This window comes from Buteo buteo, chromosome 4 (genome assembly GCF_964188355.1).
Source record: "Buteo buteo chromosome 4, bButBut1.hap1.1, whole genome shotgun sequence".
Classification (NCBI taxonomy): domain Eukaryota; kingdom Metazoa; phylum Chordata; class Aves; order Accipitriformes; family Accipitridae; genus Buteo; species Buteo buteo.
The window spans coordinates 55,882,759-55,908,220 of NC_134174.1; the positions used below are offsets into that span (position 1 = coordinate 55,882,759).

Consider the following 25,462-nt stretch of genomic DNA (forward strand, 5'->3'; position numbering starts at 1 on the left):
CAGAAAAAAGATATAAAGGGATTTGTGAAGCTAGGTATCCTTTACAAAAATTCAGTGTCTCAGATTCTCCAGCTGAGGAGCAGAAAATTTGTATTTAGTAGAAATCCTTTCCACTTTGGCTATGTCTATATTGCTACCAGAAACTTTTAAGTCTCTAAATCCAGCATTAACATCGTAACTGCACTGATGCAGAGCTCAGCAAAACCTCTCTGGAAAGTTACTTGGGCAGCCAGCCTCCATCAAGCTGCCGTGGTCATGGCCAGCTTGCTGGTGGTACCCCAACCATCTGGGTTAAAGCTTCCTCTGGTGGCTCAGTGAGAGCTGTGGTCTTCACTCACAAGTCCATCTATTCTTACCCAAGGAGGTCTCTCACGAGTTGACTTTTCCCAAAGAAACACTGCCAACTGCCTTGTACAGGAAATTTTATAACCTTGAATATTTAATAAGAAGGATTGATTTCTAAATTCTTCAGGCTGAAGCCAGATGATGTCCTCGGTAACGGGCAATTGGACCCATTTTGTATTTTACAGTCTTGTCACATGAAGTCATTCTGTCTTTTTGGTGTGTGCTCCACGTTTGCCTCTGCAAATGTAAATGTGCCTGAACACTCCTACATGGAGAGTCGCTCCTTTGTAGGCATTAAAGGTCAGTTGTAAATGTTCTGCAGGAGTAAGGCTGTGTTACAGACCACTCCAGCGTGAACAGCTTGGTCTGTGTTTAAAAAGTGACAACTGAAGCTTTAGTGGAAGAAAACAACTCGTTCCTGGGCATCTTCTGCTGAGAGAAACTGCTCGAAGTCACCTTATTTGTTTCACATTTCACCACAATTGTTCTTTCATAGCCCTTGGCTGTTATCAGTTATTCTGGATAAATGGCATTCCACATCTCTTCCAACCACCCCAAAAGATGAATCCCACTTTTGTTTTACTTTATATTCAATGGTATTTTTTTTCTTCTTTGGCTAGGTATTTTGTGATTTCTAAAAACATAGAGCCCTGGAGCAGGCCAGCATATCTTAGAGACTCATCCCTCTAAATTTTCACAAACTCACTTCAGATATCAGTAAACTGCAAGCCTTTCTTCAGTGGGCATTTGCAAACATTAATGAAGTAAGTCTCACAGTCAATCGCATATGCTTGAGACATCTTAGCTTTTAAGTGGGTAGACATCTGAGCTACCGATGGATTTAAGTAAAACAGTTGGATATGTAACCCTGGTTTGCTATCACTGCCATGTGTCTTGTCTGCAGAAGAACTCCATCTCTCTTAACCTCTTTTCAGATGGAAAAAGAGATTTTGTCCAGCAGCCAAAGGGAAATGCAAGCATCCTGGTGGAAAACAAGCTGTTTCAAAACCCTGGCTGCAAGCTACCCACACATCACAGTTGTCAGCCAGGCTGCACATGCATAGTTACAGGGAATAAAATAGAGAGGACCTTCTGTTCCTATTCAGAAAGGTCTCTACCCATTCACCTACACCAGAGGATCGTCATCAGCTGCCAGTATTAATTTGTTCTCCTATGTAGTTTTCCAGCCAAAGGAGGGTAAAATAAGTCTAATGCTATCCAGCAGGAACACTTGCAATGCAAATGCTTGCCCATATATTACAAAGCATTAATGCGACCCACTTCTAGATTACTTGGGGTAATTTCTGATTTTATTTATTCCTCCTTTTCTTTAATTAACTTCTGGGAAGAGAAGCTGAAATATCAGTATGGGGAAAATCAAATATGAGAAACAAAGCCCATTTTTATTTTGAGACTGTGCTTCCCTTGCAATAGCAGTTTATTTAAAGAGGAGCCTGGAATAATCCAGTTTAAGCAAAGCAAAGAGCTCTACTGAAGCCAAACTGTGTGTGGGTGTGCTCTTGTCAGGGCTCCCAGAAGAGGAGGGCAGGAAAAGCTGTTAGTCAGACCTCAGATATTGCAGGAGATGTTGGTTATTCAGTAGCTGGCATTTTTCCTTGGTATACCAGTACAGAGCCACTACTCTGGTGTACTGGAAGAGGGTGCATCCCACTGGGAGAATCCTCAGATAACCTGAGGTCCTACTCCTTTGTTATTGTAAAAGAAAATCCCAAGGACACGTGGCTGGAAGAGGTGTCCGCTGCAAGGGGCTAGGAGGTGGGTTAGGAATGAGTCTCTGCTCCTCTGCCTTTTCTTGTTGTTCCACCTTGTGCTGTGTTTGTGGCAGGTCCCGGGCTGGGGTCTGGTGGTGTTGCTGTGTGCCACCTGTGGGGGATTGTGTTGTATGGGGTGGTCCCACCTCATACCATTTGGACCCAGGCTTGAAGCCACAACAGTCTTCAGGCAGAGTTCCCGCAGAGCAACAGTCAGTATGGGTCACAGCTTATCACAACGTTTGTGGAGAATTACCCACATGCTCAGTTTTCTCACAGTGAATAGTCTCCTGATGCTATGGGCTTCTCAGAGTTCAGAAAGTCAGGCATAAGCATAAATCTTTGCATTATCTCAGCTTACTTTTATAATCTGTTTAAATAATGTGGGTTTTTTTCCTCAGTATATTGCTCTTTAAAAAGTTCTATGGCAACAGTGTAGCTAAGGATATGTTAAGTAAAAGTAATTCAGGCATTAGAGGCAAGTGATTATGTTCCTTAGAAAAAGAATCAAATAAATTGACGATTAGCTCTTGAAACAGCAGGTGAGACTAACAAAGAGGATAAGGTGCAATTCTGTTGCCACTGGTGGATTTGAATGTGTAAGAATCATCTTTCTTTGTTATATATCCGTGGATTTGATTTTTAATTATTTGGCTTGGAGATAATAAATGATTGTATGTTATTTATAGAACACTGCATATTCCCAAGTTCTGCACTGTGAAATCCATATCTGTACTGGTTTGCAGTGGGCACCAGCACACTAATGATTAATTATATACAGAAATATTAATTAAACTTCATATAATGATAAATAAATTAGAACTGAACATAGCATTGTTTTTTAAATTTAAAAATGTGTAGTTAGGTATTTATTTCCTAGATCTATGAGAATTACTGTAGTCAATAAAGAGGGCATGAAAACTTGGAGCCTGTATAGATATTGATTGGTATGTTCAGTGTATATTTCAGATATTTACCCTCTGCTTCCCCTCTCCAAGGAGAGCCTCCCGTGGTCAATGCTTTCCATCGATTTTGAGTCTGCCTGCTCAAGAAGCTGAAAATGTTGATGCTGGTGGAGAAAGTACAAGAACAGCAATTGATGGGAAATACATTTTATGATACTCTGCTTCCATATTTTAAAGGGGAAAATTTATTAATGGCAGCAGGTCTCCGATTTTCCCTTTTAAACATATCAATCAAACTGACAGCGATTTGCAAACTCCTGGACATTTTCATTTTCTCTGAAGTGACCCCTTTTTTGTTTTCTCTCTCTCCGCAGACAGTGAAATCATTCCTCCCGACTGCCTGCGGCCCCGCTCCTTCACAGCCATCCGTCGGCCCTCGCTGCGGCGGGACACGGAGGACACGCGCCTCTCGGTCAGCCTGTGCGACCTCAACCTGCAAGAGGAGACCTTCCACGTGACGGCTACCACGTGTCCCATCCCGCAGAACTCCCTCAACTCCCAGCACTCCCACCTCCTCCCCTCCCAGCTGGAGAGCGACCTCCGCTTCCACCACCTCCGGGGACCCCACGTCAAAATCCTTGACGACCAAACCGTGGCCCGCCTGGAGCACGCCCGGGAGGAGAGGACTTTGGTTTTCACCAGCAGACCCCTTCGGATCAACGAAACCATTTTTGTCAAAATCAACAAGTCCAACGCTGTGCGCACAGGGACGCTGGCCTACGGGGTGACATCCTGCGACCCTGGCACCTTGCGCCCCAGCGACCTCCCCTATAACCCGGAGTCCTTGGTCGACCGAAAGGAGTTCTGGGCCATCTGCCGAGTCGTGGTGCCTCTCCAGAGCGGAGACATCCTGGGATTTATGGTGAATTCGGATGGTGAGCTGCACTTGAGTCACAACGGTGCTGGCACTGGCATGCAGGTCTGCGTGGACTGTTCCCAGCCCCTCTGGATGTTCTTCGTTTTACACGGCGCGGTCATGCAAGTTCGATTGTTGGGTATGTTGGACCCCCTTTTTCCGAACCTCATGCACAAGAAAGCGAGGGGGGATATATAACAGGGGAAGGGTGGAGGGAATGAATGGCTCCCTCCCTGCTCTAGGGCTGGGTACAAATTTTGTTTTTGTAAAAGGGAAAAAAAAATATACAAAGGCACATACATAGCACGTGGATATGAGTTACAAGACTTACCTCTTTGCACTTCTCTAGCATCCTTCACTTGATGGTCTCAAAGCTCTTTTCAGATAGTGAATTAAGCCTCAGAGACCTCCATTAAAGTGCAGATGAGTCACAACTGACCTAGGAGAAGCAAGGAAGGGAGAGGAGAGGTGCTTTGAGCTGTCCTTATGTAGGGCATAGCCAGCAGGAAAAATGAGATCTGATGCCCTTTTCTGCGTGTTAGCTATCATCTGGCATGACCGATTCCCAAAAAGAGTGGTCCCCTTGCTTTCCCCAGGCTTATATGTGAGAGGCAGGCTAGCAAGCAGAGAGGAAGCCCTGTGCTTCATGATCCTGGTGGTGCACAGAGCATGACACTGACCAGCTCAACAGGAGAGGGGTTCCCTTGTCCTCCAGCCCTATTTAAGGCAGTGTAGCTCATACAGGTTGATGGACCTCTGAAGAGTTGGCCTCTTCCTCTTGGTATTTTTGCTCTGGTTTTAAGCTCTGTTAACTGAAGTACTTCATTTAGATGCTGAAATTCATGTTTTGAAGGTGTGGAGGGGAAAGCCTTGAAATAGCATTTGCTCAGGATCAAATTTACTTTTTCTGTGTGTGTGTGTGTATCGGACACAAGTGTAGGATGTGTTTGGCCATGAATTTGGACCATATCATGGTTCTGCTGGTGTCAGTGTCAGAAAGTGAACGATCAATTCTGAGAACATGATGTAATTCCTGGTACTCCTCTAACTGGAGATGATTTAAAAATGCTCCTTTCTTGTTTATACTGTTGTATTCATATAACTTTAAAGATACCTAAATTCCTTTTGGCTTCAAATCCTCAGTATTAAAATGCCCCTCTTACCCAATAGGAAAAAAAACCCGAACCCAAAAGCCAACCAACACCTCCTTTTTTAGGATTTATAGACAGTCTTTGAAGATAAATTGTGGTGAACACACATCTGTCTGCAGGGTCCAGTTCAGCTTAATCACAGTATGAAGTGCCCTATATAATTTGCTTAAAGTTGACCATAGGCCTATGCTGTGAGTGTTTTGTGGCTGTTAAAGGATCACAGATGACAAATGTAATACTGCAATTTATTTCCAGGAGCCCAAGACTCAATCCCTGATAATTCAGCCTGATTGCATTTGTTGTGGGTACTTCACATAATCCGCAGCTAGCTCTGCTCTCCACCAACATGTCATTGTGATAATAGTAGGTGAAGCCAAACAGATCCCAGTAAAATAGGAGATTAAATGCTCCTGTATACGTTAGAAGGAAAACATCCTCTGGTCGTTGAGCTGCTGGTAAAACTAAGTCATCGACCAGTGCTTCCTTTCATATGAGCTCACTAATTCTGGCAGTTTTGCACAGAGCAAATAGCCTGCTTGCAATGGGTCCTGAAACAGGGCAGCAAGGATGTGTTTCACCAGAGGGACAGAATCATGTCCTCATACAGAATTCAACCGAGCACGAACTTAAACACAGGCCTCCTGCATTCTAGGCAAACCTCCTGCTGTGCATACCCTGTGTATGTCCTCCCTACCTGCTCACAAGTTCAGCCCAAACCAGTACGCTCCCAGCGCATGTTTTAGATAAATCTGCATTTGGATCCATGAAATGAAATCTGCTGTGTTGGAAAACACCTCACTACCCGTATTTGTGACCACATAACAGACTTTCCAGGACTCAGTCACTGGAAGAGAAGCTGAAAATGGGCTATTGTTCTTAAGTGAGATGTAAGTGGAAAGAACCAGACTTGCTGACCTTGCCCCTCTCAAGGAAAGGGTAGGACCCTGCTGAGTGTACAGCTTTATCCACATCAGCTTGGGCAGCAAGCTGCTATCTCCCAGTTAAAAGCTACAAAATTGGAGCTTGCCTAGTATCTTTAACAGGTGTTAAAGTAAAAATAGAGCTTTTCAGACCTATGTTTCCAGTATAACAATGCTAGGAGCAGCATGGTCCCCATATCAGTATAATATCAGTACAGTAAACTGCCCAGAGAGGAGCACTGACGCTGTCCCAACACTGCATATCTCTGCAACTGCAGTAATTATATGGATCAGCAATATCCCAACAGAAGGCAAAGAAAATAATGAGCTCCCATCTCTAGCTTTTGCAATATTATTAGGGAGGTGATGTGCACTGTTTGTATTGCGATGGAACAGATTATGGTGCTTGCCATAATATCTGTCATTATAATATTAGAAAATGTAAGAAGAATATAAAGTATTCATCTTTCTAATGACAAGCTCCATCTTCAGAATGCAAACAAGAGTAATTTTGTGTGATCTGTCTTTTGTAGTTAGAGCTTTATATCACAGAAGAAGACATGTTTATAGTCATATTTTTCTAGTTTTAATAGAAAAAGTGAAGTTCCGTATCCTTGAAAGAAATGGGACACAAATACTGCAAGAGTCATAATTGTACCAAAACTATCTTAAATAGCAGATGTCATTCTATTTCTGGGGGCATATCATTATTAGATTAATCAAAGCAATGTTATGCCATGTTAAAGGAACATCAGCACTACAGCAGACTATAAAATGAAATTAAAGTTGCTGGTTTTGCTGCTTCTCCAGCTTTTCTGTTTTGTTTGGAGGATGGAGAAGATGGAGGGCAGCAATGACACTCTTGCACCTAGCGAAGGTTTATTTTTGACTCAGTGAACAACATGGCTCAGGGTATTGATCACTGGATACTACATTTCACGCCTTGAGATGAGTTATTTGGTCCTGACCCAGAGCAGGACCAAGCTCAGGTCTCTCCTGGCTTGTGGCTTTACCATAGAAGCTGACATTTGCTGACGGCAGTTATTCCACAGTGTTGGGGATACAACATTTATTTCCTAACCTAAATATCAGGGGAGGCCATCTCTACCCAGGCTGATGGTCTTAGAGAACTCTTTATGAGAGGAGGGCAGTGTCGGGTTGGTTTGATAGTAAAGAATTCTGACTTCTGTTTCCATTTTATCAATCTGGCATCATATACTGGCAATATATTTGCTGTAGGAGAAATAAAAAAGCAGAAAATAAAGATGAGGTTGGAAACACTGTTTTTCTTTATGTCACCCCAGCAAAGGGAAAATAAATTAAACACAAGCCCGAGTATAGCATGGTGAGCGGCCACAGTCATCTGTAGTGGCAGGTGGAATGATGTCAGTTTGTTGCAAAGAAAAGGTTAAAAGGCAACTTGACCAGCATGGAGGGAAGATAAATGAAAGAGAAGGGCACTTTAATGTAGCTGATAATAGCATAAAAAGTATTGAGCTGCTGGAAAATGAAGGGACACAAATTTATATTAAACATAAGTGAGGGTAATTAACTACAGGAACCAGCTATAGAGGGGAGCAATAGATCTTTTTGTCAGGTTTGGAAGCCCTTCTAAATATTTTGTATGTAAAGTGCTGGTCTTAATTCAGAAATTCTGTGGGTTATGCACATAAAGACAACCAAACAGAAACCCAGATCATTAGGCATGTAGAAATGAAACAGTCTTTGCATATCCTTTAGGAATTCCATTAGTTCAGGCTTGGGTTGATTTTTTTTTCAGGCATCATTCCTGTACATTCGACAAACCAGCCTATTAAATTTGATTTACTGCTTTCAGCTTTTGCTGGTACGCATTTCAGCTCACACACAGTTTTATCGACAGCTCTGAAAGGTTGAAATGAGCCAGTCTGGATACATTGGTCTGGTTTTGGTCTGGTTTTGGTGGTGTAATTCATTTATGAAGTTAAATTGATTGACCCCATAAGGTTTAAAATGTATGACTCATGTCTGGAGGAGCTATCACAGCAATAAGTTTATATATTTAGCATTTGGGGATCCAAATGGTTGGGGATATGCTTTCATTTTCTTTTGTCTCAGAGTGAATCACCAATGTTTAAAACATCTTCCTTCATCTCCTTTTTTTTTTTTTTTTTTTTGGTGTGGTTTCCCTTGTGAATTTCATCCTTTCCAGTAATATTGAAGTTTTCTTTTGAGCAATGAAATAACATGTTCCAGCAACAGTCATACTAATGAAGCTGAGTTGCCAGTTTATCTGTGTCCTTTCTATCCATGCACTTCAATAACTCCAGCCCCACCAGAACAGCTGCACAATATTGCAGCTCTCTGGATGTATCCTAATGCTGGCCAAGAGCAGCATTAGACCTGAAAAAACCCACCCAAGAGCTAACATTTGGTGTGGGTAAGTCTGTGTTCACATCCATGCTGGATAAATGCAGAGTGTGTGGGCTAAACTCTCCCACCTCCTTTACCGTGGGTATACGAGTTGGGGCTCCTACTTAGCTGCCCATTGCAAAATATGTAGAAATCAGTTGTTGCTGAGGTTTCCATTCTTCTTTCAGACTTTCTTGACATTGGTCAAAGGGCTCAAAACTGGGGGAGGGAGGAAAGAGCTGACCAGGGACTTGCAGACAGAACAACTATGATTCCTTGATTCCTTGAGATTTCTGACAACAGCAGTTGGCAAAGGACCAAATTGGGGCTTAGTTCACCAGAGTACTGTGGGACAAAAGGTGCTGGCAAAGGGCTCTTTAAGTCAACAGTGAAATTTGATCTGAAGTGGCCTCAGTGCCAGTGTGTAGAGGCAAACTGCAGTCAAGCCCATTACAGGCAGGTTTACTCCAAGCTGTGCCCATTAGGACTCTCGCTGGTGGTCAAGCTTAGCAGCCCTGGTAGTGCTGTCCATGTTGCAACAGAGCCCTTATCCCGAGGAACCAACTGGAAAGAGTTGCAGTTTCATGGGTGAACAGAGTAGTGTCTTGCTTAGGTGACACAGAGCAATGGTTTAACCAGGGGAAATTACTTTGCCTCCTGTGACGTTAATCACACTGCCCTCTTTGGTTTTCTTTGACTTTAGCTCCATCACAGGTGAGTGACCAGCTCTCCACGGACCATTAGTGATTCAGAGGCCATATCTGAGCCTCAAAGACCACCCTCTCCTTTCTAACCAGGATTATTCCTCTGAGTCCCAGGATTCCTCACTTACCTTGCTGATACAGTTCCTGCAACTCCTGTCTCCAGATTATCTCCAGGGGAGACTTTCTCCTCTTTTTCTCTGGTCTCTGCTGTGGCACTTGTCTGGCCTGATCCTCCTAAGAATCTGTAGGGCTTTTTGGGAGCTGATCCCGTCTTGCCCCCTCTCTTCCCAGGCTTTTGTCCCTTCCTATGTAAACAATTATCTTAGCCTGTGGTTGCACCTTGACTGTCCCAGGACTCCAGCATCCCATGGCAGAGTATCCATCCCTTCCAAAAACCTACTCCTGGTTGAAGTTACATACTTTGCACATGCAATTACTGCAGCAAGCATGCAAAATATTTAAATGGTAATTGGTATGCACAGTTATACGCACTGCCCATAGCGCAGACAGTAGGTACAGTTTGTAGAAAAGTATCTCACACAGGCAAGGAGATCTTGGTTCTCCAGCTCTGAATTTGTAAGCTTCTCCTATTTGAGAGAATATAGTTCTTTGCAGTGGTGAATCACACACCCTCATCTCTGATCTCAGAGGTGGCTGGTACTTTACCCACTTGGGAACTTGATGCTTCTCCATATTGGTTCGTTCCCATGATGTGGAAATTGCCAAGTTAAACACAGCACAAGAGAAGCCTGATAAATGCATAACATTGTTGCACAGAAATGCATGTAATCAATCTCTTCTTTTAACACACATTCAATTAGAAGTGCCCAAGAGTTTTATCATCCGTGCTTTTTTTTTATTTTGGAAACATTTCCCACTTGTATGGAGAATGGCCTCATTAAGCTGATTGGGATCTAACAGGCCTGTGTTGTATGGCACTTAACTGCCTGGAGTTCCTATGCATTGCAGGCTACGTGGTGTTTTATGGTTTTAGAGTCTAGGAGGGAAGGAAGAGAGTTAATATTCAGTGCCTCTTGGAAAGAAATCCACTTGTATTAATTGATGCCTCCTCATAAACCCTCCTATCATGCATGGTTTTATCTTTTATTGCAAGTGAAGCACACATTACTGATGTTAAGTTGCAAGAGCTGCACAAGAGCATTACAGTGTCTGTAACTTCTGGGCTTGATTCTAGCACTGCATGGGGCTCTTCATTCATGTCCTGTTTTATGTTCATTGTTTTAAAGGAGATTTAGTACAAAGAGAAGCTTTTGTGTTAGAGAGGACAAGTTGCTTTATAACTTGTGCCTTGGAAAACCGCACAGTCACAGAGAGTTGGATGCAGTCAAATGCTTGTCCCTTGGGGTCAGTGTCAGCAATGTCAGAACTAATACCCGCTCATGGCACCTTTGTACCATCCCTCTAAAGATCTCATCACACATGACATAATTAACCCACACCTGCCACGGGTAAGTCAGTGACCATTAGCCTGTGTACTGAGGTATCAACCAGCATCTGGGTAAAGGCAAGGTAAAGCAAGTGGACTTCATCTAAGCAACAGCCAGAGGGCTTGCAAATGTCTCGTCCTCTGCACGCTCTCCTCCACAAGAGCGGAAATTATCATCATCACTAGGATAATAAACTATCCCTAGCTGCAGTGAGATGTTCATAGTAAGTGATGTATAGCTCTCCCTTATAACACCTTTGCCTGCCTACAGTGAATATACAGGATATGGGATCATATACCAGCCTCTTTGAATTGCAACTTTTCAGAACTGATAAAATCTGCCTATTCTTTGAACTAACACTGGCATGAGTTAGTTATTCTGGCTACTGTGAGAATGACATAGCAGACTAAACTCTTTCTTTTCCCTCTTTATCAGATGCCTTTTCATCCAGCAAAGTGTCCCATAGAAATTCAGAGCAATGCTGGCCAAGACAAGTGAAAGTATTTGTTTCCTGTATGCATCTACCACCCTATGTATACATGTTGCTCCTAGAGAAGCACAGAGCTTGGAGGTGCTGGGTTAGGCAGCCATTTTCCTTTTGCTCACAGAACTACTTTTGCTGTGATCTCCCAAATACTCTGAGCCAAATGGGCCTTTTGAGATGGATTTGGAAAAGGTGCTGTTTATGAACAGAAACATTTTTGGCCAGGGTAATTAATACCTGTGATCTTTTAGAGGGCTTTTTGTTTTGTTTTTCTTAAACAGGATGAAAGCTCCAACTCTCATTTTTCACATGGTTCAGCTACTGTTGCAGTTTAACCCCCGTCAGCAACTAAGCACCATGCAGCTGCTCGCTCACTCCCCCCCACCCAGTGGGACAGGAGAGAGAATCAGAAAAAAGTAAAACTCGTGGGTTGAGATAAGAACAGTTTAAGAGGACGGAAAGGAAGATAATAATAATAATAATAATAATAATAACAACAATAACAATAATGATGAATTGGAATATCCAAAACAAGTGATGTACAATGCAATTGCTCACCACTTGCTGACCAATGCCCAGTTAGTCCCCGAGCAGGGATCTGCCCCCTCAGCCAACTCCCCCCAGTTTATATACTGCGTATATGGAATACCCCTTTGGCCAGTTTGGGTCAGCTGTCCTGGCTGTGTCCCCTCCCAACTGCTTGTGCCCCTCCAGCCTTCTTGCTGGGTGGGCATGAGAAGCTGAAAAAACCTTGACTTAGTATAAACACTACTTAGCAACAACTAAAAACATCAGTGTGTTATCAGCATTATTCTCATACTAAATCCAAAACATAACACTATACCAGCTACTAGAAAGAAAATCAACTCTATCCCAGCTGAAACCAGGACAGCTACTTAATCCAGGCTTCTTTTTTTACCTCTTCTTGATCTAAGCATCTGTCTGGGTGCTTTGTTCATCTAGTATTTCTCAGGTTGAGAGATGGAGCCCCATTAGAGGCTCTTTCACTTCAGTGTGTAGAACTAGATGTTCATTGCATGGTGTCCATGCCCTCAGGATTTTGCAGGATGAAGTGCTGACTAACTGCTGAACTTCACCTGTCAGGTCAGGAAAGATACCCTGTAAGTTTACTCTGTGTTCTTTGCTTTCAGACAGCGCATTGGGCTTGGGCTGTAAGAGCTGCTGAATCAAAAGCTTCTGTGGTGTTTGGAGCTTCCAGGTTTCTCCTGCTTAGCTGGAGTGTGCATGTGACTGCAGGAGAGTAATAGATGTGCTGGTGCCCTGCTGCCCATCTGGACACAGCAGACAGCAATGCTCCCGTGAAGCCATAAATTACACTCCGTTTCTGATCCACATGAAAGTCTGAACTGTTGTTCTCCATGTGGTTTGGATCTAGCTTTTACTTCCCTGAACAGCGATTGTCTGACACCCATCTGCAAACACAGGCCTTATAGTTTTCCATGCAAAATCTGCCAGGCTGCTTTTTTGACCTATTTCTGGACATTTCTGTAGCACAATGCAAAATCCCTTATGTTTTCATGGACTTGTAAAGAACAAAATGTAATATTGTTCTATTCAGAACAGCTTTTAAATCCTCCAGGAAATACTTCAATGCAAAAAACCCCATGGATCATCAACTGATGTCGGTCACCTGAGAGGCAGAGATGAGCTGCAGCACAGAGGCTGGGCTCTGGGGGCATGGTTGGCCAAAAAACATTGAGCCCAAGGGGAAGGAAGCTCTGGTTTCTGGTCAATGTAGTATTGTTCCCATCACCGTGGGAACATAATAAATGGCTGTGTAAATACATATATTTTATAGCATTCAGAAGTGATGTATATGCTTATATCCTTCCCTTACATTATTGTTGATCTTTAACTACCATGTGCCCAGGCAGCAACAGGTGCTTTGTTCCTTTGTTTTAGCATGATGGATTCAAAATTGTTGGGCAAGACCTGAGTGGCCCTGGGGGACAGAATAACTCTCCTGCAGCCTTGGCTGGAGGCAAGAAAATGTGATAATGTGCGGAAAAGTATATGGCTGCTCTTCAGACCAGAGAGCATGCTGGGGTGGGGGCTGTCATTTTAGCATTGAGACTATCTTGCTGAAACCATGTTTGGTATTTGCAGCTCTCTCTACATCTGGTGGAACATTTGCATTAGTGAAAACCATTTACTGAAATAAAACATGGAAGGATTTAGCTCTTGCAAAGCTTGTCTTGTTAAGACCCACTTTTTGGTGGATGTGCCACTCATGGAATACCAGGGTTCCTAGTGTCAGTGTCAAGGGAGAGGTGTTAGTCTGACATCTGCCTGGGGAACATCCAAAGACAGAAACTTTGTCTTTCTGGTAGAAGACAGAGGAAAGAACCCAGGAGTTCTCAGTACAGTGTGTCTTGCTGCTAGATTGCAAGGTCAAGAGAATAGAATCATAGAATCACAGAATGGTATGGGTTGGAAGGGATCTTAAAGATCACATAGTTCCAACCCCCCTGCCATCGGCAGGGACACCTTCCACTAGACCAGGTTGCTCAAAGCCCCAGCCAACCTGGCCTTGAATACTTCCAGGGATGGGCCAGCTACAACTTCTCTGGGCAACCTGTTCCAGTGCCTCACCACCCTCACAGTAAAGACTTTTTTCCTAATATCTAACCTAAATCTACCTTCTTTCAGTTTAAAGCCTTCACGCCTCATCCTATCACTACGCTCCCTGTTAAAGAGTCTCTCTCCATCTTTCCTGTAGGCCTCCTTTAATTACTGGAAGGCCACAATAGTGTCTCCCCTGAGCCTTCTCTTCTCCAGGCTGAACAACCCCAGCTCTCTCAGCCTGTCCTCATAAGGGAGGTGCTCCAGCCCCCTGATCACCTTCGTGGCCTTCCTCTGGACCCACTCGAGCATGTCCATACACATTTGGTGTACTGTTCTAGGTTCCCCACTACATGTTCAATATTGGCTTTTGTTCCTGTAATATGCAAAAGAGCTGTGTAATTCCACCAGTCTGCATTCTCTAATAGTTAAAAGTATATCTCTACCCTTTTCTGAAATGGGTGGATGAATGGAGTGGGAAAGTTGTACACATGCTACATCCATGAGCAGAAAAAAAAAAAAGACTTATATAAAAGATTTTTCAGTAAAAAAAAGTAAGATCCAAAATTGAGGTCCCAGTCCTACCAGTCTTGCACATGGTTATTTATCAAGGGTGTTCACATTCTAGTGGTCACTATAAAGCCAAAGATCTGTAGCACATTAGATTATGCAAAGATATGACTCTTACAGGGTTAAGTTGCTCTAGTATCCTGTCCCAGTAACATCACAGCCCACTCACACTGCAGAAGCTGATGTGTTATGGGACAGATCTCCTTATGCAGATGTTCACATGAGCTCAGTACCCACAATTGTGCCAGATTTTTGAAAGAACCTTGATCCTATTTAGATAACAAAATCAATGGCCCTGATACAGTGAGAGTGTTAAATGTGAGAATGGATATTGAGCAGTTTTTGAGATAGGGGAATTATTTTAGCTGACAGGCTTAAAAATCTGGCTCCTAACAAAGGGAAATCAAGTTGAGAGTTTTGAAAGGCATCTAAATGACTATGACTGTCAGATGCCCAGTGCTCACTGGACTAAAATGTTTGAGAAGTGCACAGCTCTCTTGAACATCCTTAAATATGCCAGTTGAAGGCTGCAACCGGATTTCAGCAGCTGTTCTAATCTTTTCCACTGTGTGCTGGAAGCTCTGGGACCTGTGGATGGATGGAACAACACTGAAAATCTGTGATTACTATTGGTGATTACGTGATCTTTATTAGCTGTCCTATTTAAAAGAAGGGGCTGTCAGTGTGCTCCACATGATAGTCAGCATATGGGCAAGTCAGTATGTTGCATAAGACTTTATCTTCCTTAGAAACTATGGCAGGAGGCTCCCATGTTTTGTCTTTTAGGTACAATGTTTAGTTAAGATCCTGGTGTAGTCCTTAAGATGGGTATGAGTAAGAAAAGCCCATTTAAAAAGGTGGAGATAATCAAACTATGTGAACTGAGAGTCGGACAGTAGTGGTCATTTACTGACAGCATGCTATAAGCCAGGAAAAACAAAGTTTTTGGATGGGTCCAAAGGGGAAAAAAAGGATAGCTCTGGAGGGCAGACCGAGTGGTTATGGATTATTCTTATAACGCTTGTGAAATAGTCATTAAGAGCCTAGACAGGTAATGCAAATAACAGAAGGTGAGTGTGATACCTGAGGTGGTGTTTGGCATTGCCAGAAAGCATTCTGGGGGCACAAATCATGATATTCATTCCTGTTTGCAGCCAGCAAACACTGGGTATTGCTCATTTGTTTCTTTTCTACCTTGAAAGCAAAGTTTCCAGACTATGCAGTACCACATTTCCACTTCAAAGCAGCAGACATTTTCAGCCTGTGGAGCCTGGTTTCTGCAAGACTTCCACAAGCACAGTCCCAGTGCTCTGACAGGAACATTGTGCTTGCAGGCCTTTTGGGTTAAGATCTGAAAAAGTGCAATGGGACTATAAAATATTGAATTTAATTATGAGAGGGAAAAGGATAAGACAGAGAGAGAGATATTTAGTAAAATGGGTTGAGTCTTGCTTGTCTCCTTTTGAACATGAACACTCCTCCCCATACTGGGACAGTATGAGGAATGCCCTGATCAAATCCCAAGAAGTTACTGGGCACCTTTCACTGGCTGATGGATGTTTTTCACAATCTGATGGAGTTCAGCCTGTTGTCGTTATTTAAGTCCCAGGAATGCCCCTGCCCCTCTATCACCTCTCTCAGGAATACATACTAGATTAAGAAATGTGTTATGAACACCTTAACCTGCCAGTTTCCCAACCTTCAGTGATCCAAAGTCAACAGTAATAAGGAAGCAACATGCTCTTTGGCATTACTCTACTTTTCTCTCCATCTCAGCTGTAGTTTGAATCTGGGAGTATTAATATACTGCTTGCTAGCAATGGGTTGGGAATAGCTGCAGAACAGATTCGTGGCAGCTACTCCCTGCTCTGGGCCACAGAGATGCCCTGGGGATTTACTTGCATCATAGCAAATGCCCATAAGCATATTCAGAAGGAGAATGCAGACAGCACATTGCTCTTCCCACCTGGTTTTGTTGTTGTGGTTGTTTTCCAGTTCTCTCTCTAGGGCTTATGTGGTAATAAGCAGGTCAACATAATCACATTGTTATGAGAAAGAAATGTAGACATAATATTTTTATAAATTAATTAAGGGGGAGAGTTAATTGAAAATTTTATTTATTTTTAGGGAGTATTGACTTTGTATCTGGCCTTCTTACCAACGTAAATCCTTCAGTGGTACAGCTTTCCCCAGACAGCTGCCATTAAGAGAGATGCTTAAAAGTTGGGACAGCCTCAGACAATATCCCCTGAGAGTGGATTGCAATGTGCTGGGAAACCACCCTGTTCACCACAATAAATATAGAGAGCCAAAAGCATCTCTGACAGCCACAGCTGCTGTATTTTGGCCACAGTTAGGACATTCTATAAAAGGGCAATTATGGATACAGATAACCACTCTCATAAAAATCATAAATGCTGGATAGTATCCCAAGAGACTACCTACTTCAAAGAGCTCTAATCATAGAGATGCCGTAGTCTTTCTAGGAAGCCCGATTGCTTTACAGTGCTTCACTTTCTACATAATGTCTAATCTGAATACCTTAGGAGTCTGAAGCCATGATTTCATGCCTTATCCAGAAGTTTCACGAAGAACAGATTGTTTCTTCTCTCCTTTTAGCAGCCTGTGAAAAATGCTGCCATATAAAAATCGTAGAATCATACAACATTTTAGGTCGGAAGGGACCCCTGGGAATTATCTAATCCAACCTCCTGCTCAAAGCAGGGCTAACTTCCAAGTTAGTACAAGACCATGTCCAGTCAAGTTTTGAGTATTTCCAGGGACAAAGATACCACAGTGCCTCCAGGCTCCTGCTCCAGTCCCTAACCAGCCTCATATGACCCTGGATTGGTGCAACCTTTTCATAACAGAACGGCATTGTTGATTTATGATCAGCTGGTGACCTCCAGCAATCCCCAGGCCTTTTTCTGTAGGACAGCTGTATTTCTAATTGAATGGACTAATTCCCTGTCCTGTGTTTGGGTAGCTGATTATCTCTGCTTAAGTGCTGCATTTTGCATTTGATAGTATTGAATACCATCCCATTTATTTCTGATCCTATTTCCAGTTTGGCAAGACCATTTTGAATTACAAACCTTTAGCATACTAGCAGCCTTTCCTGGCATGTTGTCTGTACATTCCATGGTAATGCTCTCTTCTACTGAAAATATAATATTCTTTTTCCTTTTGTGGGTGGATGTATAGGTTCATTTGTATGCATCTCTCCCAGAGCGATGACAGAAGTGCAGAGAAAGAGTCAATCTGCATTGGATTTTGGTAATAATTGGACTTTGCAAAGATAAAACAGCAAACGAATTGATTCAAAATCCACTTAAAGGTGATTCCAGTGTGTTCAGCATATTTGAGAACAAGCATGAGACAAGTTAGCAGCAGAAACAATTTATCTGGGGCCTTTAGAGAGAGGAAGAATGTTTAAATTTATTTATTTAGGATTATTTAATTTTTTAAAATCATGGTTTGAAAGCTAGCTCTTGGTGGGAGCTCTGTGCACACAATGAGCGTGTTTGGCCTTGAGCACATGTATCTGGTTTTAGTTAAGCCAAGCTGGCCACACTCATTCCACCCTGCACATGATCTCATTCCATGCTGTCATGGTATCTGCACACCATCCAGCAATATATTAACAGCGTGAGTAACGTGTCTTATGTTGATTATTCTGTCACCAAGGGAGAAGTGTGTCTTGTCTGGTAGGAAACTCAGTTTGTTTTAAACAAAGCTCTATACTTATGCTGGAGAAAAGTCAAGAGCTGTGCCTTGTGTTAGGAGAAAGAATTGGGAATTGGGAAGGTGTGTGCTGGCCCTTGGGTCTTGGGTAAGGCCATTTTGGGACTCAGACCAGCTACAACCAGAGAAGATTGCAGCTCCTGCACTGACAAGCTCTCCTTACACTGCGGCAAGGCCATTTGCACTGCTGCCATCATGCTTCATCAGTTCATACTCTGTGACACTTGGGGCACCTCCAAATTCTATTAGTCCAGGAAGAAAAATGCTCCTAGTAGCTTTTATTTTGCATTTAATGAAATGACCGGGTTGGTGTTAGAAATGCAGTGTGCTGTGTGTCAGCCGAATGGAAGAAATGTCTCCAGGCTGCAGGGAGGAGAGGGAAGGCTTGAAAAACTTGTTCAGCTGCTCAGTGTTCATATTTGTTCTGTGTGCAGTGAACTAGCTGAAATCTGTGCCCCTGCTGGGCCTGTTTACAGTGTGTGTTACCCACAGGGCAAGTTTTCTGCTACGGTCATCTGTCAGATTGGAGGGGAAGGGCCATTGCTAGTGGCTGTCATTAGAGGCTGCATCATTCTCTTTGCATATTTACTGAGCTAAACTCCAGCCTCAGCTCCCATCTGTGTGATAACGGAGGTGCCTCTCTACAGCATCTCAAGTGTGAGACCCCCAAAGCCCTTTATAATGTAGAGGCTAATTCAACTTCAGATTGTGCCTGGGAGCAAAGCACTCCTCATTTGAAAAGGGGTAAAACTGAGGGACTGAAGGCTGAAGTTAATTGCTTCTCCCATACACAGTCCTCAGAACAGATTTCGATGCATACATGACGCCCCCTCCATCCCTGTGCTACACTTAAACTGGTCGGTCTTGTTCTACTAAAAAGGGCAGGAGAATCTGGCATTAGCTGCTGCTGTACTTTTTCTTTTTTTGCACAATCCACTGTTGGCACTTGGTTCCCAGGTTTGGTCCTCCTTGTCTTGGTAGCCTCCCTGCAAATAGAACTGAAGGACCTTTCTGGCGCACAGGGTTTTCCTGGCCTCCTACTGCTGCTTTTTCTCTGGAGAGTAGCCTCCGACTCATCGAGGACACTGCAGATCCAAACCCTCTGTGTCTCTTGACTCCTTATATGGTAACATGAAGAAGTCTTAGCATTTTATTTCTGATTTGGAGTTACCCTGGTTGTCTTCTCAGCTGGGGAACTAGAAACTTTAAAACCACAGGCAAACTAGTTCTTACCACCAAGAAACCATACCTTGGTTCATGCATGTGTATGCCACTGTCTCACCACTGTCTTACTGAAGACCAGGCTGCATTGTTAACAATTATATTCCCCCTACAAAACCTTTGCAGCAGCTAGAGTTTTAAGCATTCCCATTTTTTCCCCTTCTGGAAAGGGCTTTAAGATACTTGTTTTAACAGCAGAAGAAAGAGGCTGAGATGGAGGGAGCATGCCCAGCAGGCTGTGGGGCAGAGCTGGCTTTTCTGGCAGAGAGCACACTAACACAGAGGTGATGGTGGGCAGTGAGAGCAGGAGGTAATGGAGCTGGGGACACCTAGAAGGGGCTTGAAGGGGCTCTGTACTCTTGAGCCATCACATCCAGACATGCACAGAGTGGAGAAAACATTCCTGAATGGGGGCAGAGGTGTCCTTGTTCATCCCAGAGCCAAATGCATTTTGGTGACTTATCTCCACCTCTGACAGAAGCCATCCTACAAAAGAGGCAGAGCAGTGAGCAGACCTAAGTTTTCCTGATTGCCAAACCCTTGTGTTTGTCTCTAGGAAGTCCTTGAGTGACTTTGATGAATTTGTGAGAGCCTGGAATGATGCAGTTTTGCACTGGGTTAGTGAAGAGTGCTTTGACAAGGTGATATGTTCTTGTGCTGGAGTCCAGCCCACCCTACTGCAGGCTGTCCCATCTACTGGCTAGAAGCCCATCGCTGGATATAGTGCTGGGGGTGCATACGAGCATGAAACCGTAAGGAAAGTAACAGCACTTAATGACTTGAGACACATTTAAGGGCAGAAACAAAGCGTTATGATGGCTAAAGGAGCTCCAGCAAATTTCAGAGGCTGTGGGAGCTCAATGTCTCTTCAGGGCCAGCTGCTAGCATTTAAAAAGGCATATGAGGTTTTTTTTCCTTTATCTCTTCCCTAGATTTTATGCTGATGAGACACAACTCCTGACAAGCACTGAGAGCTGCACCCCTGCCACATATCCCCAGTGTGTCATCACCCCAATTTTTAAAAGTAACTGTAGGTTTCTTTTCTTTTGTCGCAGGTTCCACCATATTAGCTGAGCGGCTGGGACTGTCCACACCAAGCTCGCCCACATCGACACCCAATTCCCCCACCGTCCTCTGCAGCGGCGTCTCTGACCCCATATTGTCTACATGTGGCTCTGGCCCCCTCTGCAGCTCTATCAGTGGTAAGTGTGGTGGGATCCCCTGCTGCCTTGCCTTTGCCTCCCCCTGCCCGCTCCTGCACTGCTTCCCTTCACGGTCTCATACTTGTCTCCCAGAAGGACTCTAAAACCACAATGATCAACAGAGTCTCCTGACAGCTCCCTTGAGGGGGGAAGGGAGAGCCTCTGCAAAGGCTGTTTTCAGTCTGTTTTACGTGGAAGCTGCTTAGATGCCTAAACAGCAATATTTCTCCAACCCTTTTCATCATGATCGGTCCCAAGGGAGGAAGCAGGGTTTCTGTTATGTGCGTGGCCCTGTGATGCACAGCTCCTTCTGGAGAGCTTTGTGGCAGTGACATGTTGCATGCTAGCTTAGACTGGAGCTACGGATATTCCCCCCTTTCCCTCTCCACACACCTTCAGTACGCTCTGCAGAAAAAGGCAGTATTGATATTTCTAGTATGCCGATAAATTCCAGTGATATTTAGATAAATGTACATGCAGTAGTAAATGATAGGCTGTTCCGCAGCATTTTTTAAAACCCCCAGGCACCTGCATGATCCCAAGGCATTGATGGTGGGATATACAACTTACCAAATCCTTGTCATTGTTGTCCAAACCAAGGTTGTTTTTCACTGAAGGTACCTACCAGTCTCAAGTCTAGTAACTGGTGACAGCAAACATTCAGATTTTTAATGGGTTTTGAGGGAAAAAAATAGAAATTTTCTCATTATCTTGGTACCTCATCTGGCTTCATTGATGAGGCCTCATTACAGATGTGCTGTGAGCATTATTACTGCAGCCCATCACAGCTCTTGAAGCAATGACCCACTATGAGCTAGATGCTGTCCATGGGGGTACCACCCCCACCCCTGTCCTGAAGAATCCACACGGGGTGATCTGTAGCTAGACATTGTGGTCTCACATCCCTGGATCAGCCCTAGAGATGAAGCACTGCTTGTCTTGGGAGCTGCTGCCACCATGTGCCACCCAGTCTCCCTTCTCAAAGCAGTTGGCTTGATCTGCCCCTCCTGGTTTTTCCTCCCTTGTTAATGTTTAGACAGTAGTTTGAAAACGTGAAACTGCTCTTTGTCCCTGCTGCGTGGGAACAGCTTTCTCTTGGTTTGCTCTGTGTGGGCAGCAGCTTCCAGTAGTTGCTGCTTTTCTGCTGTCCTAAGCCTTGGCATGTGAACCAGGGCTCAGCGAGTGGGACAGTAGGTCACAGGAAGGCCCTCTGATCCTGGAGCATCCATTTCTGCTAGGGCATGGTTCCTCCCTCTGTAGCTAGCTTCAGGGCAGAAATTACCTGGGATGTCAGGAAGCGTTTTAAGCGGCATGGTGACCCTGTTCTTTGTGTTTCAGGGACAGCTCCCAACTCTCCAATCAGCTTGCCTGAGTCACCCATCTCCCCGTCTGTCTCAGGGCCCTGGGGAGACGAATGCACCATCTGCTACGAGAACATGGTAGACACGGTCATTTACTCCTGTGGACACATGTGTCTCTGCTATTCGTGTGGGCTGAAGCTCAAGAAGATGGCCAACGCTTGCTGCCCCATTTGCAGACGGGCCATCAAAGATATCATCAAAACATACCGCAGCACTTAGAGCAGCAGATGCTGTGGTGGGGACTGGGCAGGTGGGGAGGAGGCTGTGAAACCATGGAGGTCTTGGCCTCTATTCATCATCCAGGAGATTCAAAAACCATCACCACCCACCACCCTGATCTCCTCTTCCATGGACAACAGATGAGATGAGCTTAGATGCTGCTCTTCTACCCTCCAAGCAAGCCCTGGGGCTGAACTCCAGTGTGTCAGGGAAGTTACGATGGACTAATCTCCCTTGTGGATTTTAAACTTTATCTCAAAAAAACCCAGCTGGTGCGATCATCCCTTTTCTACACCATGCACAGCGGAGGGGAGTCTCCAACGTTTAGCAGGGGCAGCAAGTGGTAAAAGGTTCAGTGCTACACATCTCCTTCCAGAGACACCCCACGTGCAGAGGACAGCTTAGCAGAAGAGGAGAAACAAGCAACATGTTTCCATGTACAACCAGCCTGACTGTGGGAAGCCCCTTAGAAAGGACAGAGCAAGGCAAGCTTTGACCCAGCGAGGGAGGTGCAGTGAGCACATTCACAGCGGAAAGGCCAGGGCCAGTGCAGAAAAGGACCCAGGATTTGCAAAGCAACACCTGCCCCACGTCCGCAGGCAGAAGAGCGGCCCCGTGGCTGTCCTCCACTCCTCCCTCGCTGTTCCCTGGCAGAGGCATTCATGGCGAGTTTGGCAGCCAACAGTGGCACTGGCCTTGCCCCCCTCAGTGGCATCCAGCCGTCTCCTGTTGCCATCCCGTTGCATGACGAGCGGCTCTCAAACCCCACCGTTACCAATTTGCGTGTGGTCTCCACGCAGCACAAGGGATTCAGCAGCATCTCTGCCCCCACTGGCCTGTAGGAGAGGGAGATGCGTCTCCCTCACCTTTCCTCCCCCTACCATCCAGACAGCACTTGTGAGGAAAAAATAAAAGAAAAAAAAGAAACAAAACCCCCAACCCCAGTGGGGAAGAATGTATAAACCCACACGTCTGCGGGTTTCATTTACTGGTAACTTTATCACTGTGCTTTAAGACAAAACCAGCCAGGTGGTACTGAGCCCTTCACAGCCAGCCCGCCGGCAGGACGTGGCTGTCCTTACATGTTAGGAAGAAAGGAAAGAAAAAAAAAATAGCTTGAGGGGTTTAGTTTGCTTTGGTTTATTTAAATAAATCCCCTTCCCTCCAGCCCCAGTTGGGAACCCTGCTGTCCCCATGGTGGGTGCCTGCAATGGCCGCCCCTGTGGTTGCCATGACAACCGCCACTCCGCCATGGCCCCTGGCCTGTCCAGGGCTGCCGGCCCCTGGGCCCAGGCATGGTGGCTCCGCAGCAGCAGGAGCTGTCGGTCTGCCCCTCCAGCCTGCTGCCTTTCAGGGCTGGGCGGGAGGTAGAGATGGTGCCTGGTGATCGGGCTGGAGTGCAGCAGCAGTGGCATTCACCCTGCCATGTTGCCCACCAGGCCAGGCTGGGGAAGGCCATGAAGTCGCACCCCTCCTGCCGAGCCTTTTCCTGCACCCCAGCATATGGCCGCTGATAGGACGCAGGGGAACAGCATGGCGTAAGGATAAAGGCATTTAATGTACACAGCCGCTCGCTGCAGGGGTTATCGTACCCCCCTAGGCGGCAGGTGGGTGAAGAAGCACTTGCAGAGGCTGCTCCCAAGAGCACCTGGAAAACATGTCCTCGCCCTGTCCTCTCGAGGAAATGAAAAAAAGAGGCTACTAGTTGGAGACCGCATTGTAGAGCCTTTCTCTAAAGGCACCACCATCACTGCAGCCTACCACGGGGGTCTGCGGCTACCCCCGGCCCGCCCCGGTGGGCAGTACTAACTTGAACTCTGATATTCTGGTTACAGGGATTTACGTTGTTTCTTTGCATACCTCTCACGCATACCCCTAACCCAGCCCTGCCCTGCACTCCAGGCTGGCTGTTGAAAGCCCCGGAGCATCATGGCTCCTGTGCCCAGACATCCTCACCGCAGAGTGGGAGGAGGCCGGGTTGGCACGAGTCTGGGGGAAGTCACAGCAGCCATGCCAGAAGCATGGCTGGTCCGCAGGCATGCAGCCAGCCTCCAGCTTGCCTGAGGACAGAGCCGGGACCGGCAGACGCAGGGAGCCTGTTTCAGTAGTTACACAAACTCCAGTGCAAAGAACTCCAAGGGGTAGGATGGTGTCAGTAAAATAGTGGATGTGGGGAAACGTGCAATAAGCAGCCTCCCGAGCCTTCACCACACCAGTGGGACCGGTTCCCCTCCATGCAGGGCAAGCCAAGGGGTACATTTTATTTTTCAAGAAATTCCATCCATGGGTACCAGTGCAGTGGTGTGAATTCCCTCTTCACCTTTTAAATTCAGAGTGTTTTAATATATAACTGTGTTTGTTTTACTGTGGACCAAACTCTAAGAGTTAGCAGAAGCTGAAAGCTCCCCCAGCAACCGAGCTCAAAAATTGGGGTTAAGTCCTGCTCCTGGCATCAGCTGGCCTCCAGCTGTGAACAGGGAGGAAGAGAGCAAGGGTCTCTCCAGGGAGAAAAAAAAAAAAAACAACCAGCAAAAGCAGTAACAGTAACAACAATCCTAACCTTTTGTTTTGTTTGGTGTAGGTTCCCACGTACCTCCGTGTTCTTGTGTCATTTGCATTTCATTGCTTTACTTTAAGATGTTTTGTGTTCTGTTTAAAGAGAAGAATAACTCATTGTGAAAAAATTGGATAACTGTGATTGTGAATAAAGTTAATTTAGCTATCCTGCAGCAGCATGGGCAACTGAGTATTTACCACTTCCACAAGCACGGCAAAACATGATGGGCATTGCAGTGGCAAGAGGCTGAGGTAAGAGCAACAGTGGCATGAGTGCCTCTTCCTTGGGGGGAGCTGGGTGGAGAGAGCTCAGGCTTTCCTTCAGTGCTTGAGGATGAGGGGGTGTTGAGAGCTGGATAATGAATAGCCCCCTGATGGACCCCATACACATGTAAGGAATAAAGGAAGCCACAAAAGTAAAAGAAAGGGCTAACCACATTCCTGCAAACTTAAGCCCCATGCTCCTGAGCCTCTTTACACCCTCCCAAGAGAGAAGCCACAGCTTCTTTACTCTCATTGCTTTGTTTGCACCATCTCTCCTGAGTGCCTGTAACAGCATAAAAAGCCATCCGCCAGCACAAGAAAGAGAAAACGTGCTGCGAGGAAACCCAGGACCATGCTGCTCATCCTGGTAGGGGCCAGGTAAGGTGGCTGCAGAGGAGGCAGAGCAGTAACAAAATAGCCTGCTATCCCCACCCCAGCTCTGCAGAGATATGACAGTCCAACACCTGACAGGAGTATCCCAGCCCTGAACTGAGCAACATGTTGACAAGGCTCACTGACAAGCCGTGGTCTGGCCAAGGGAGATGCTGAGGCAAGATGCAGATGCTTCCTCAGCATGTAGCAAGGGACACAGGGACCCAAAGGGGCTTTGGATTCTCCAGAGTGATGCCAATTCCCCCAAAACCCAATAGCTCTTCTGCTGCAGCGATCTGTTCAGGAGCACACCTACAACACAGCTGTGTGAGAT

General features: G+C 45.2%; 1 protein-coding gene across 2 annotated transcripts in view; it reads left to right on the forward strand.

The window, feature by feature from the left end:
* Positions 1–24,659, forward strand: part of NEURL1 (neuralized E3 ubiquitin protein ligase 1) — a 96,137-nt gene extending 71,478 nt beyond the window's left edge. For both annotated transcript variants that reach the window (XM_075026314.1, XM_075026313.1), the window contains exons 4-6: positions 3,397–4,077; positions 20,210–20,356; positions 21,695–24,659. In XM_075026314.1, the coding sequence (XP_074882415.1) occupies positions 3,397–4,077; positions 20,210–20,356; positions 21,695–21,936 (1,070 nt within the window). In that variant the 3' untranslated portion in view covers positions 21,937–24,659. The remainder of the gene's footprint in view (positions 1–3,396; positions 4,078–20,209; positions 20,357–21,694) is intronic.
* Positions 24,660–25,462: the final 803 nt, after the last annotated feature.